Below are 15056 nucleotides of genomic sequence, written 5' to 3' on the forward strand. Positions count from 1 at the left end.
ATGATAAATTACTGTACATCATAAGAGTTCAGATTATTGCAAGGTATGAAGAGGAATTTTCTATAGCCTTGTCTTTTCTTCTCTCAACTACTACATTGCCAACTGGCTATACTTTCTGAGGCTGTAGTGGGAGGTCTCTTCTATGACGTGCAGTAAAATATTCCGGCAGTCAGTCCTCATGTCTTTTCTATTTACTACACTCTGGGAGACCAAAATACCATGTGATTTTGATGTCATGTATCAAGAGTTTACAACACAGGAAATGTTTTGTTTTTTGTTCTATTTGACCTATTTTTTTAGGATGCCATCAATTATATTATTAGTTCACTGGCCTGTGTGTGTATTTATGAAGCAACAGGCAAATTGTTTTTGGACATGTTTTTAAGGCAACAATGAAACTGTTGGCCTAATGCTACAATATCCCACTTCCTGCAATACCTCCCAGATCTCCACAATAAGCAAATCTGAAGTATACTTACAGGCTTAGAAAGACTGTAGATTTCAATGGCTTCCCTTCTGACTCTTAGGATATATATATATTTTTAAGTGCAGATGTGAATGTGAGATTACTTGACATATTGGTATATCATTGAGTAGGTGTTTAAAATTCAATACAATCTCTGTCAGCCTCTCAGAATTCCCTGTTGACATTCCAAAAGGCTAAATAACAATGGAATAAAATGATAACCTATTAAGAAAAGGAGAGAAAATGACTGGGATAAGGAGTCAAGGAAAATAAAACAAGTTATAAGGAAAGATGCATGTAACATATAGAAACTCAGGGCCATTTAAAAAAAAAAAAAAAGAAAAAAAGAAAAAACAACCACCCAGACAAAATATAAAATGTACTTGTTTTCTTCCATAGTAATGAAATAAGAAAATAAGCATTTGTGTTCTACTTGATGGTCATTATGAACTGAATGTTTGCTTCTTCCAGAAATTCATATTCAGAAGCTATAATCCCCAGTGTGGCTATATTTGGAGATGGGACTCTAAAGAAGTAATTAAGGTTAAATGAGATCATAGAGGTGGGGCCCAGATTCTAATGAATTAGTGTCCTTATAAGATACATTAGAGCAGTGGTTCTCAACCTTCTGGCCCTTTAAATACAATCTCACTACTGTCTTCTCTTCATTCTTAATCAGCCTAGATGTGGAAATCAAGCTCTTTTTTTTTTTTTTTTTTTTTTATCCTCACCCAAGGATATTTTTCCATTGATTTTTAGAGAGAGTGGAAGAGGGAAAGACAAAGAGAAATATTGATGTGAGAGAAACACAGGGTCCAGGCTGGGGAGGAGCCTGCAATCAAGGTATGTGCCCTTGACCAGAATCAAACCCGGAACCCTTCAATCCGCAGACTGACGCTCTATCCACTGAGTCAAACCTGCTAGGGCAAAATCAACCTCTTCTGAAGAAACCCTGGGGGCAGTTTACATTTAAAGCAACTTTTGCCACTTAAAGTTGAGACCTAGAAATGCCAGTTCCTAAAATCCTTTGTCCACCTGGCATCTAATAATCTCTGCCGGGAGACCTTCCACACCAGCTGCATTCTCTGTGGCTCAGCTTCTCTTCTCCCTTCTCTGACATCCTTCCCCTTCTTGCTCCCTGGGTGCCCGCTACTGCCACCCATGCAATCGGTTCACTTCTTACGCAGAACCATTTATCTATCTTCCCTGCTATCCCCTTACAGACCACATGATTCAAGCTTTAAGTGTGCAGAGGAGTTGCCTGAGGATCTTGTTAAAATGCATATTCTGAATCAGCAGGTCTGGAGTGGGGCCAGAGATACTTCATTTCCAATAAGCTCCTAGGAAATGTTGCTGCTGCTGGTCCACGGGCTCCGCTTGAGTAGCAAAGTTATAGACCGTGTTTTCAGAACTTCACTTCCTAAATGTAAAGCCATTGTGGAAGGGAATTTCTAAAATAATGGCAGTTCTCACCAGAGGAACAATTTCAGTGCCAACTATTACCATATTATTTTTCATCCTGCTACAGCAGCAACCAACTCAATGTCATTATACTAAGTCCCCAGGTGTTATGTCATAATAGGCATAGTTAATTGTGCCCTCTGTCTATCACAAATTTTTTTCACATAGTTGCAACAACCTCACACTTTGGAATATATATGACCAAATTTAAATAGTCAATAAATACCTGCACCTCTCTTAGAGAAAGAAACCGTAATTTTAACATCTTAACCTTAGAAGAAAAATATTTGTAACAGGAACAATGCTGACCAAATACTCCATGTGCTGCCTTGGGATGTGGCTATCTGAACCCTAAGCAGGGGTGAGTCTTGTCACTTCCATGCTAAGACCGTAAAGAACAAATACATCTCCTCTACTGCTCTCTTTTCTTGCAGGGACATTGGAGGCCATGTGTACCAGACAGTTAAACTAAAGATGGAAGAGATTTACAAAAAACAAATTGGACTTTACACAATTAAGAAAGAAACTCTTGCCCTAGCCTGTTTGGCTCAGTCGGTCTGTGGATTGAAGGGTCCCAGGTTCGATTCCGGTCAAAGGCCCATGCCCTGGTTGCAGGGGCATTCTGGTCAAGGGCATATACCTGGGTTTCAGGTTCGATCCCCAGTCGGGGGCATGCAGGAGGTAGCCAAGCAATGATCAACTCTCATGATGATGTTTCTATCTCTCTCTCCCTCTCCCTTCCTCTCAGAAAGCAATAAAAATATATTAATTTTTTAAAAAAGAAAGAAACTCTTATTTTGCTAAACTACTAGGATTTGGAGATTTGCAGATTTGGAGATTAAAGTGTTACTAAATTGTTATTGAAGATATTATAGCATATCTTATCCAAAGTAATAAAAGATTGGATTTTGAACCAAGATGGCGGCATAGGTTAACGCCGGAGTTTGCTGCCTTGAACAACTACTTCAAAAGTGAAACTAAAAAACGGAACAGACATCACCCAGAACCACAGGAACGCTGGCTGAGTGGAAGTCCTACAACTAGGAGGAAAGAGAAACGCATACGGACACTCAGAGGAGGCGCAGTGCTGAAGTCAAATTCTGAGGTGCGGAGTGCGCGGAGCGGGCTGGCGGCGGAGGGCGCGGTTGGCGTTTTCAATCGGGAGGGAGTCGCAGACTCTGAGCTCCAGATACAGGCGAGTCTTTAGGGACCCAGACTCAAATGGGAGAAGCGGGACTGTCTGGCTTCGGTCAGAGCAAGTGCAGCTTTCTCTCTGAGCTTTGCAGAGGGTGCTGGGACTCAGAGAGGCAGAACCCCTGGGGACAGGACTGAGAGCCGCCATAACTGCTCTCTCCAGCCCACCGTGTTGATCCTGTGCGACCCGCCCCGCCCAAGCCCTGCACAGAGGCATTTGCCAGATAGCCTCAGGCAAAGGCTAGATTAGCACCTCCCTAGAGGACAGAAGTTCTCTCACTGCAGACACAGCTGATTCTCATAGCCACTTGGCCTGGAGGTCAAACCCTCCCTGGTATTAGCTACAACAATCAAGGTTTAACTATAAGACTGTGCACAAAGACCACTAGGGGGTGCACCAAGGAAGCATAACAAAATGCGGAGACAAAGAAACAGGACAAAATTGTCAATGGAAGATACAGAGTTCAGAACCACGCTTTTAAGGTCTCTCAAGAAGTGTTTAGAAGCCGCCGATAAACTTAATGAGATCTACAAGAAAACTAATGAGACCCTCGATGTTATATTGGGGAACCAACTAGAAATTAAGCATACACGGACTGAAATAACGAATATTATACAGACTCCCGACAGCAGACCAGAGGAGCGCAAGAATCAAGTCAATGATTTGAAATGCGAGGAAGCAAAAAACACCCAACCGGAAAAGCAAAATGAAAAAAGAATCCAAAAATGCGAGGATAGTGTAAGGAGCCTCTGGGACAGCTTCAAGCGTACCAACATCAGAATTATAGGGGTGCCAGAAGATGAGAGAGAGCAAGATATTGAAAACCTATTTGAAGAAATAATGACAGAAAACTTCCCCTTCCTGGTGAAAGAAATGGACTTATAGGTCCAAGAAGCGCGGAGAACCCCAAACAAAAGGAATCCAAAGAGGACCACACCAAGACATATCATCATTAAAATGCCAAGAGCAAAAGACAAAGAGAGAATCTTAAAAGCAGCAAGAGAAAGAAACTCAGTTACCTACAAGGGATTACCCATACGACTGTCAGCTGATTTCTCAACAGAAACTTTGCAGGCCAGAAGGGAGTGGCAAGAAATATTCAAAGTGATGAATACCAAGAACCTACAACCAAGATTACTTTATCCAGCAAAGCTATCATTCAGAATTGAAGGTCAGATAAAGAGCTTCACAGATAAGGAAAAGCTAAAGGAGTTCATCACCACCAAACCAGGATTATATGAAATGCTGAAAGGTATCCTTTAAGAAGAGGAAGAGGAAGAAAAAGGTAAAGATACAAATTATGAACAACAAATATGCATCTATCAACAAGTGAATCTAAGAATCAAGTGAATAAATAATCTGATGAACAGAATGAACTGGTGATTATAATAGAATCAGGGACATAGAAAGGGAATGGACTGACCATTCTTGGGGGGGAAAGGGGTATGGGAGATGGGGGCAGAGACTGGACAAAAATCGTGCACCTATGGATGAGGACAGTGGGTGGGGAGTGAGGGCGGAGGGTGGGGCAGGAACTGGGAGGAGGGGAGTTATGGGGGGGAAAAAAGAGGAACAAATGTAATAATCTGAACAATAAAGATTTAATTAAAAAAATAAAATAAAATAAATAAATAAATAAATAAATAAAAAGTAATAAAAGATTATGAAAATTTTAAAATAGTTTAATGCTTGTAACAGATGTTATTTACTAAGTGCTAATTTGCTGTTTTGTTAATTCTAAGAATCAGAGGACTCTAAAGAAAGCAAAAATGTATAAATAGATAGATAGATGATAGATAGATAGGTAGTAAATAGAGACAGAGTACTTCTGTTTATTCCTTGAATAAAATTACCAGTAAAGCAAGAGTAAAATAAATAAATAAATGCCCCAAATATATTTGAAATACAGTATCCAAAAATAGCAATCAAGAAAATGGACGCCCTGGCTGGTTTGGCTCAGTGGATAGGGCGTCAGCCTGCGGACTGAAGGGCCCCAGGTTCGATTCCAGCCAAGGGCACATGCCTGGGCTTTATCCCCAGTGGGGGATGTGCAGGAGGTAGCCAATCAATGATTCTCTCTCATCACTGATGTTTCTATCTCTCTTTCCCTCTCCCTTCCTCTCTGAAATCAATAAAGATATATTTTTTAAAAAAAAGAAAATGGACAATTTTCTAAATCATCCTTTAATATAAATAGGGAGATACAGTGGGGCCTTGACTTACGAGTGTACGACTAACGAGTTTTTTGAGATACCAGCTGTCTCTCCGCCGATTTTTTGCATTGAGTTGATAGAGTAATTTGAGTTAACGAGCTCCTTAATGAGCTCGGGTCTCCGAACGAATTAAACTCATAAGTCAAGGCCCCACTGTAATTATCCTAGAAAGCTTGATCACATGCCAATCCATTATTCTTTAAAAAAAGAACAAATTCTCATAAAGTATCCTAAAGTCTGAGAAGCCTTTTGACTGATCACCTGGGATGCTTGTGGGAGGACTGTAAAAGGGAAGTCTTCCGAACAGGAGGACTAGCGTGGGGAAAGACCACAGGGAAGAGAGGATAGAGTGACCCTCTGAGAAGAGAGGCAGGGAAAGGTCCGGTGGAGGAAATGCTCTGGAATCCTCCCCATCATGAGCCTCATATGCCACATCAGAAAGAGAAGTGAGAGTCAAGGCGCAGCAGCAGAGCCTCTGGTTTACCTTTCAGAAGCAACCTGCCTTGAGGAGATGGTCAGATGGGGGAGGCCTCCGGGTCTGAGGGCCTCTGTCCTACAGCTGCCAGAAATGAGTTCTGCCAGTGAGCCTAGAAGAGCTTCAGATGAGACTCAGCCCTGGATGTATTACAAAATCGAACCAGGGACTTAGTGGATGGCTGATTAGTTAGGGCTTTTCTATCAGGAACAGCAATTTGTGCTCAGAGATAGAGGCATTTATTCTGTATTTGGGTTAAATTTTTCTGTCAGTACCACTATTGGTAGACTAATTCAATGCTTTATGCTAAGCCACACAAAATTACCTTTAACTAAGGAATTAACTTATTAAGGAAATAAGTGAATGGGATGATTATGGTGGTTTTCATTGTTCTTATTGTATACTCACTCTAACACCTTAAAGGAGGTAGCCTCAGGGAATGAGAGACTGACCAATTAGTGAGTACTCAGTCACTGCCTTTTGTGATACAACACTATCTTCCACTGTGGCTAAAAAAAAAAAAAAATGTAGTACCTTCTCAATACTAGCAATCATTCATATATGGTGCTCTTTTCCCTTAAGCCAAAATACACAGGTCAGAAATGAAGGTAGAAAGACATAAGAACCGTATTTTCCCGTGTATAAGATGCTATTTTTTTTTCTAAAATAGACTGAAAATCGAGGGGCATCTTATACACGGAAGTCAGGCAAGGAGGGAGCCGCACAGGTGCATAGCTGCCCATACCTGGTCAAACAGGCTTCCTCCAATCACGAGCCTTATTGATACTGATGTCAGCTGATGCCATAATTGGAGGTGGAGGTAGAGGTGGAGAGTGTGCAGATGCAACAGGGACCAGAGCTTTCTGAGCCCATGAAGATGTCAAAAAATAAAAAGATAAATAAATAAAAATGTGTTGTTTTATGTTTAAAATATTGATTTCTTAATTTGGGGTTGGAAAGGGGGGGGGCGTCTTATACATGGGAAAATATGGTTCTTGTCATGATTAGTGGCTATTATGGTTTCAGCTGTGTCCCCTATAAAGATATTGAAGTCCTAATTCCCCAGTACTTGTGAACCTGACCGTATCTGGAAATCGGAACTATGCAGATGACAAGGAAAGACAAGGTCATAAGGGTAGTTGCTAATCTACTATGACTGTTCTTATCAAGAGAGGAAATGTGGAACAGAGATAGACATGTGCAGAGCAAAGATGATGTGAAGATAGGGAGAATGTCTTTTGAAACCAGAAGCTAGGAGAGAAGCATGGAACAGATTCTCCCTCCTAGTCCTCAGCTCATTCCAGGCTGACCCGCTGAACCTGTCCCCACCATCCCCTTTTCTCCGACTTCTTAGTGAGCCGGAGAAGCCCAGCCGAGGCTCATTTCCCCCCATAGTCTCTCTCCTGTTGTTTCTTCTATCCGAGGCCCTTCCTTGTTTCACTGTCCCCAACTTTAATAAATGTCCTTTAAAAATCACCTGGACCCATATTGTGAAATTTTTCCTGCATGAAGTCAAGAACCCACACACTACCAGCAGACCAGCTCAGGGCAGGTCCCCTTTCCGATAAAATCTTGATGTTAGATTTCTAGCCTCCAAAACTGTGAGAAAATGAATTCTGTTGTTTAAGCCACCCAGGTTGTGGTACTTTTTTAATTATTATTATTGATTTCAGAGAGAAGACGGGAGAAGAGATAGATAGAAACATCAATGATGAGAGAGATTGGCTGCCTCCTCCACGCCCCCTACTGGGGATCACGCCCCCTACTGGGGATTGAGCCCGCAACCCAGGCATGTGCCCTGGACTGGAACTGAACCTGGGACCCTTCAGTCCACAGGCCGACGCTCTACCCATTGAGCCAAACCAGCTAGGGTGAGGGTTGTGTACTTTGTTCCAACAGACCTAAGAAACTAATTCAAAGACCTATTCTTAAATTTTTTGCTTTCTCCCTTCATAACTGGGTTCTGTTCATCTAGAAGTTGGCGAACCAGGGAGGAATACATTCATGAGGGACCTAATATATTTTCTACTGAATTAGAAGCTGAACCTACTTTATGGCCAGTTAAAATTCCTTACTCTCATTGAAAAAAAAGAAAAGAGGATTGTCTGGAGTGACAATAATCGAGGCAAAATAGTGTTGTTACCACATATAAATCAGGGTTAGGAGTGTTACTCCTCCAGGATAACTATGGTAAACAGCAGAAATTCTAAAAGAAGAGATGAATACAGCCTTCCACAGGTAGAAACAACAGGGCTCAAATTCTTCCTGAAGGGTGTGGTTCATTCAGCTCATGGAGCAGACAAAAGCCCAAGCATGAGGAACTCCCTGAGAAGAAGAGAGATGTGAATTGAGTAGTGAAGGATGAAGTCCCTCATAAATACCAATTCAAGCTTATAACCAAGAGAGACAGCCAATCCCTAAAGCCAGGACCTGTATTCCCCTCTTTTTTATTATTACATTTTGGCATATAATATGTGTCGATACACTACAATGTATCATTTTGTCCATAAAGCAGACCACATTGATAAGGGATTGTGACAGAACTAGAGGAGGCACGGACATCACCCAAGGATACTAAAGTAGGAAATGGCAGCCTTGAGCCTTCCTCTCTGGTTATGATGACTAAAACCTATTCAACAGGAGATACTTTGTGTTGTATATTACTTATTTACATGATATTATAAATATGTGCAAATATTTGAAATACTTTCAGGTGGTGTGAATAGAAAGAAGGTCATGTGTGTATGTTGCACAGGGTATAATTAGAACGTGTAGACTTCTCTTGTTTCTGCTTCCTTCCCAGCATTGTGGGAGCTGTCCATGCTCTCTCTACCTGATTCTAGTGAGGTGTCTATCACAGGATTCCAGAAATAAGCTAAGCCCAAATGATGAGACTCTCAATCATGAGTAGGAATTTCAATCATGAGTAGAGACACACAGGACTAGAAGGCAATTAGGAGTCACATGGTGGCAGATCCTAACACAGTGAGCACGGGAGTTCCCACTGTAGGGAACACCTAAATGCCCAGTCCCTGGCTTCCCTAAACCTGTTTATTCAGCATGCCTTCAGTAACCTTCCAATAAATCCATTTGGCTCCTTTTTTCCTTCCTTCCTTTTTCCTTTCTCTTTCTTCTCTTTTCTTTCCCCCTTCCTTCCCCTTACATTTCCTTCCCTTCCCTTCCTTCCTTCCCCTTCCTTGCCTTCTCTTCCTCCCCTCCTCCCTCCATTTCTTCCTTCTTCCCTTATCATTGCTGTTACTTGTAAATAAAGAATACTGATATATGTATTACCAGGCTTCTTACATTTTTTCTCATAATATTTTGAAAATTACCTATGCATAAAGAACATCCTATATAATAAAAACTTAATATGCAAATCAACCGAACTGTGGAATGACTGGTTGCTATGATGCGCACTGACCACCAGAGTGCAGATGCTCAACACAGGAGCTGCCCCTGGTGGTCAGTTCACTCCCACAGGGGGAGTGCTGCTCAGCCAGAAGCCAGCCTCTCCCGCCTCCACAGCAGTGCTAAGGAGCAGAGAGCAGGCAGGCAGTAAGGAGCAAGGGGTCCCGGACTGCAAGAGGGCCCAGGCCGGGCTGAGGGGATCCCCCTCCACCCGCAACTTCATGAATTTCATGCACCGGGCCTCTAGTTTATCTAGTTTATCTATAACTTGGTGGACAGAAAAGGTCTATTATGAAAAATATTACTATGTTTCCTTACATATAATTAGTGGTAAGAGACTATGGCATAGGGTGCTGTTGCATACCAGAAATTGCTTCTAAGTTTTCTAGCACCAACCCCAAATCTAACCTAACCTTGATAAAATCTCTCCACCAGTGCAACATTTTGGACTCTGAAATAAAGGGACTTCAAGTAAAGACAAATAAACAATGAAAGTAATAGTTAGTAAAGAGTAAAACAGAGAAGGAAAATATGAGTCCGTAATGTCTAGGGTGGACTGCATCCATCCAGAAGTGGAAGTCTCCGTAGGGCCAAATTAGCACAGCCAAAACGGGACTCACTTTCTTCTAGTTCTCTTCACCACAACCCTTAAGGGGAAATGACAAAATATGTAGACAGTATATCTTTTAAATCTCTCTCTCTCTCTGCATATGGTCTAGAAATGTCTGCAAAGTCAGTTAACATCTCTGAACAATTTATTGTTAAAACAAAGAGGTTGAACTGGATGATTTCTCACTCTCTCAAAACTAAACCTATGATTTGATTATCTTTAAATATCAACTATATTTCTATGGACTAAACATGAATTGTAAATCAAATATTTAGAATTCTAATTCTATTTCAAATTTAAAATCTTAAAGAGTTAAATAATTCCACCTGTATCACAGTTTTCTCATCAGTAAACCAAGATAATTTTCAATCCAATTAAACTTTTAACAATTTTTTATTGATCGATTTTTACAGAGAGAGGAAAGGAGGGAGGGGGCAGAGGAAGAGAGAGAGAGAAACATTGATTTATTATTCCACTTATGTATGCATTCATTGATTGATTCATGTATGTTCCCTCATCAGGGATTGAACACACAATCTTGATGTATCTGGATGATGCTCTAACCAACTGAGCTACTTGGCCAGGGCAAACTATCCTATTTTTTTAAGTTAAGAGATTATAGGGCCTTTATATGTAACCTGGTGGAATTAATTTATCTAACAGTATCTATACATAACACTTGTATTTCTCCATACATATGGTTTGAATACCTACATATAATGTGCACACACACACACACACACTTTTAACTCTGCCTAGATTCAGTGAAAATATGACAATCTCTATAAAAAGAAAGGGCTGAGAAAATTCCTGTGATGGCAAGCAGGAAGTATGGCTAGTCATTTTGCCTCTTTCTCTTCTCAAAGCACTAATTAACAAACGAATATCTGATTATCCTAATGGCCTACATAGGTAATAAGGAAGTGCCTATGGTCCACATGCAGGCTTATTAGTAGTGATGATAGGGGTATGAGTGTTGAAGTTCTGCTATTGTAGCTCTTTAATATAAAATCAACAAATAATGTTAGCCTCTAAATTAGAATGTTAAAATATTCCATTCATCACGAGCAGTAATAAAAACTAGTGTAATGTTAGTAAATTCCTATTTAATTCTCCTGAAATTACTTCTTTGAAGTTTTTATATTAGAGCTTTACGCAACCTAAAAGTTATTTTTAATTCATAGTTTATCTCTCCCATGTCATTTCCTGAGAGTAAAACAGTACAAGTAAGCATTTTTAATCAATGAATATGCTTAAACTCTAGAAAACAAATGAGTTAACTGACAACTGAAATGTTCTAAATGCCTTAATACACCTCATATATTTTTCAGACAAAACTCAATATTGTGCCTTGAGTCTAGGCACGGGAACCTAAAGAACTAGACATTCAAAGATAAAGATGAAAAACTCCTGCCAGGACTTCAGATCAGTGGCACTCAGTGTCAAATATCCTCAGTACAAAATGATCTAAGAAATACGATGTTTAACAGTCCTTTTGATTTCAAGGTCAGATAATATGTGCCAACTGCTATGCAAAATTCAACTCACCTACAACAATTCGTTTGTCAGTGTTGAAATAAGCAAACCAAGCTCAAAGTCCAGACATTGCAAAAGTGGGGTAAGGCTGCAGCAGGGGGTGCGAGTTGGGGACAGGCGCGGGTACAAAGGGAAGACAGTGGGATGCCTTTTCCCCTACTTTTATGCTGGAATGTGCTCATCCCTGTCCTCTGACCGGGAACTTCAGCTGCTGGGGCAAATGGGTAGGTGTTCTAACTCCTTCTTTAACAGTTAGTGTTACTCGGCTCCTTCCCTCGGTCCTTTGGGCAGCAACACGGGGTTCCCAGCGCAGAGCAAATACCGACCCTGCCCCACCACTCCGCTGCCCGCAAGACCCAGGGCTGCTTCCATCCGCCGGGGGCTGTCGGGGCTTGGAAAGTTTCTAGGAGGCTGCAGCCCCGGAAAACAAACTGGAGCAAGGCTGGCAGCTCGGCTGGCATCGCTGGGGACAGAAGAAGACAAGACGCTATTGATTACTCACAGTTTGCCTCCGAGACGGGGAACGCGAGGGCGAGGCACGCCAGCAGCGCCCCGCAGCTCCCGCCGAGGACTCTCATGGCCGGGCTGCGCGAGGACTGCGGGCGGCGGCGCCCCGGGAGCCGGGGGCGGAGAGGCCCGCCCGCTCCCAGCCCCCAGCCGCAGCGGGGAAGTGATAACGCGGACATTTCCAGGAAGCTTTGCGGAGCTGGGGGCAGGGCTCGGGGGACGCGTTGGCGGCCTGGTAAACACTGCGGAGGCAGCTTTCCTGGCCCGCTCCCCGACTCGCGCGTTTCGGCCCAGGTCTCCCGAGGGGGGAGTTTCCGAGGGGAAGGGGAGGCAAGCGTAGTAAAAAGCTCCTGCGAGCCAGGCTGGGAGGCTGAGTGGCCAGGAGAACGTGGAGGACTCCGGGGAAAGGGGATCCCTGCTGGGAAGAAAAACAGGGAGAGAGACATCGGGGGTGAGGACATGAACTGAAACCAAGAAGTGAGTGAAGCCACTCCAAGAAGACTGGAGAACACAGGGATAAGGGAAGCAAATGGGATAGTTTTGACCATCAACATTTTTATTTTGTACCTGCATGTATGGTCTAAAACAACTATAGCGAAATAATGTTTTGATGGGGGAAAAAAGAGAATGTATCAAATTCCATCACCTTAGAGAGCTCATTTTGTTTTTTTATGTATTACCTCTGCTTTTTGTGCTTTAGGCATACTCCTTTGAAATGTGTGTTATTTAATGTTTGAGACTGCCTGTGGAGCTAAACTGCCTGGATTTAAATCGAAATGCTCTGCCACTTATTAGTTATGTGACTTTAAGCAAATTGATTAACCCCTCTAAGCCTCAGTTGTATTGTTGTGTTGTACCCCGCGAATCACACAAGGATGCCTCAAGAAGTCGAATTAAGGAGCCACATTTATTTCAGAGCCGGCGGCTTCGAGGGGGCAAATACTCTCCAAATCTCGAAGCCCCGACTGGCCATAACATCAGGCTTATAAAGGCAAATATCACAAAGGTATTGATTACATCTCGAGGTTTGGAATGAGGAATCTGGTTTGCAAAAGCAGTTTGTTACAGAAGCTAAAATAAGCAAGTTAGTTATGTACAAAGATTAATTATAGTTTCAGGTCTTGGGGCCACTGCGTCAACAGAAACACATTTTCTGGAGCCACGAAGCAATTAAAGCAATTGTGCTTCCTGGACTCCAGGTGCAAAGAAATGTGTTTTGAAAGACCAGTAAAACCACAATCAATGGGGTATTCAATTGAATGGGATGATTTATATAAGTTCAGAAAATCAAAATAACTTCTCTATTATTTTAGCAAGCAAATAAGTACAGAAGCCAGAACAGCAGGGTTAAAAATTAAACAGCAGTGTTTACCCGAGGTGATTGCTACCATGCTTCATTATCACCTGTAAAATGGGCATAATAGTGTTAATGTAAGTGTTAATGTAAGTATTTTTTTAACATTGATAACACCCTCAAATCACACACACATAAAATACAGATATGTCTTACAAGTCAAAAATTACAGAGATTTCCGAAAATGGATAGAATTCCTCACTGCTGAGTATGGCATCAATAAAATATGTGAGATCTTTGAGTGAATGTTGTCCCCACTCTTCTGCAATCCAGGCCTCCCTCGAAGTTTGTTCTTTGGGGAATTCAGACTCAGAGTCACAAGAGAAGAACAACAAAAGTTGAGATAGTCACATACTTATGATATAAGTTCCTTCATCCTATTGACCGCCTTGAGATTAAACAGCCAAGAGTGTTTTAAGTTTAATCAGGATCTACTTAAGGTTCACTCATTGCATTCAGTTGTTATGTATCACCAGCTTAGGTATTTCAACAATGTAGTTACATCCCTTGTAAATTGGTCATTATTTAAATAAAAGTTTTAAATTACTTGCAAACTAATTATTTAATTTTCAGAGTCTTAGTATCAGCTACATATATTTTAATTTTATTACATAGTACAACAAATCAAAATAGAGTAACTGACATTCTCTTATAAATGATTCATTGATCTGTACTTTGCTATAAGAGACAGGGAAGGAAACTCTCTTTAAATATTGGGAGTACAGGTATAAATTGGCTATTTACTACCAATGCTGATAAATATGAATGAGCATATCACCTAAGTGAGTTAATTGTTAAGTCTACCTTAATAATTTTTATCCTTAAAGATAAAATAAGCCAAAACCGGTTTGGCTCAGTGGATAGAGCGTCAGCCTGCAGACAGAGGGGTCCCGGGTTCGATTCCCGTCAAGGGCATGTACCTGGGTTGCGGGCACATCCCCAGTGGGAGATGTGCAGGAGGCAGCTGATCGATGTTTCTCTCATCGATGTTTCTGGCTCTCTATCTCTCTTCCTTCCTCTCTGTAAAGAATCAATAAAAAATATATTAAAAAAAAAAACGAAAAGAAAAAATATTCAATAAGAACAGAAATTTTAAAAATCACACAGGGATGATCACATTTACAAAGCAAAACTAATCTCAAGGTTAATGATAAAGAAAAATGCCATTTTAAGGTTACAGCAAATTGTTAATAGTTTATGTACTCAATGGGTTATTCACATTTATATATGGAAATATAGGTACAAAATTTTGTGTTATTTAAGTATACTTTTTCCAAAAATGTCACATGATCCTTATTCAATTATATATTTCTGTACAATCACACAAACACAAACTAGTGGAAGTCACTCTTTTTTTTCAGTTTTTTTATTTCAAGAAAAATGATTTTAACACATTGTTTGCAGGTAGTTTTTATCACACGCTAACAGGTGGCGTGGGCCATTTTTGCTAATTTATTTTTTTGTATACATTATTTTTTATTTTTTTATTTTTTTTTAATTAATTGCTTAAAGTATTACAAAGGGTATTACATATGTGTCCATTTTATCCCCCCGCCCTAGACAGTCCCCTAGCCTCCCCTATCCCCCAGTGTCTTATGTCCATTGGTTATGCTTATATGCATGCATACAAGTCCTTTAGTTGATCTCTTACCCCCCTCCCTCCTGCCCCCCAACCCTCCCCGGCCTTCCCGCTGCAGTTTGACAATCTGTTTGAGGCAGCTCTGCCTCTGTATCTATTATTGTTCAAAAGTTTATAATGGTCTCTATTATCCATGAATGAGTGAGATCATGTGGTATTTTTCCTTCATTGACTGGCTTATTTCACTTAGCA

The 15056-nt window shown here is 41.1% G+C and overlaps 1 protein-coding gene across 1 annotated transcript in view; it reads right to left on the minus strand.

Annotated features, from left to right (window-relative positions):
• The window catches only part of PROS1 (protein S), an 84622-nt gene extending 72567 nt beyond the window's left edge, over window positions 1-12055 (minus strand). The window contains exon 1 of the mRNA XM_036349484.1: window positions 11867-12055. Within this exon, the coding sequence (XP_036205377.1) occupies window positions 11867-12050 (184 nt within the window). The 5' untranslated portion in view covers window positions 12051-12055. The remainder of the gene's footprint in view (window positions 1-11866) is intronic.
• Between the last annotated feature and the right edge of the window lie 3001 nt (window positions 12056-15056).

This window comes from Myotis myotis, unplaced genomic scaffold (assembly GCF_014108235.1).
Source record: "Myotis myotis isolate mMyoMyo1 unplaced genomic scaffold, mMyoMyo1.p scaffold_m19_p_2, whole genome shotgun sequence".
Lineage (NCBI taxonomy): Eukaryota > Metazoa > Chordata > Mammalia > Chiroptera > Vespertilionidae > Myotis > Myotis myotis.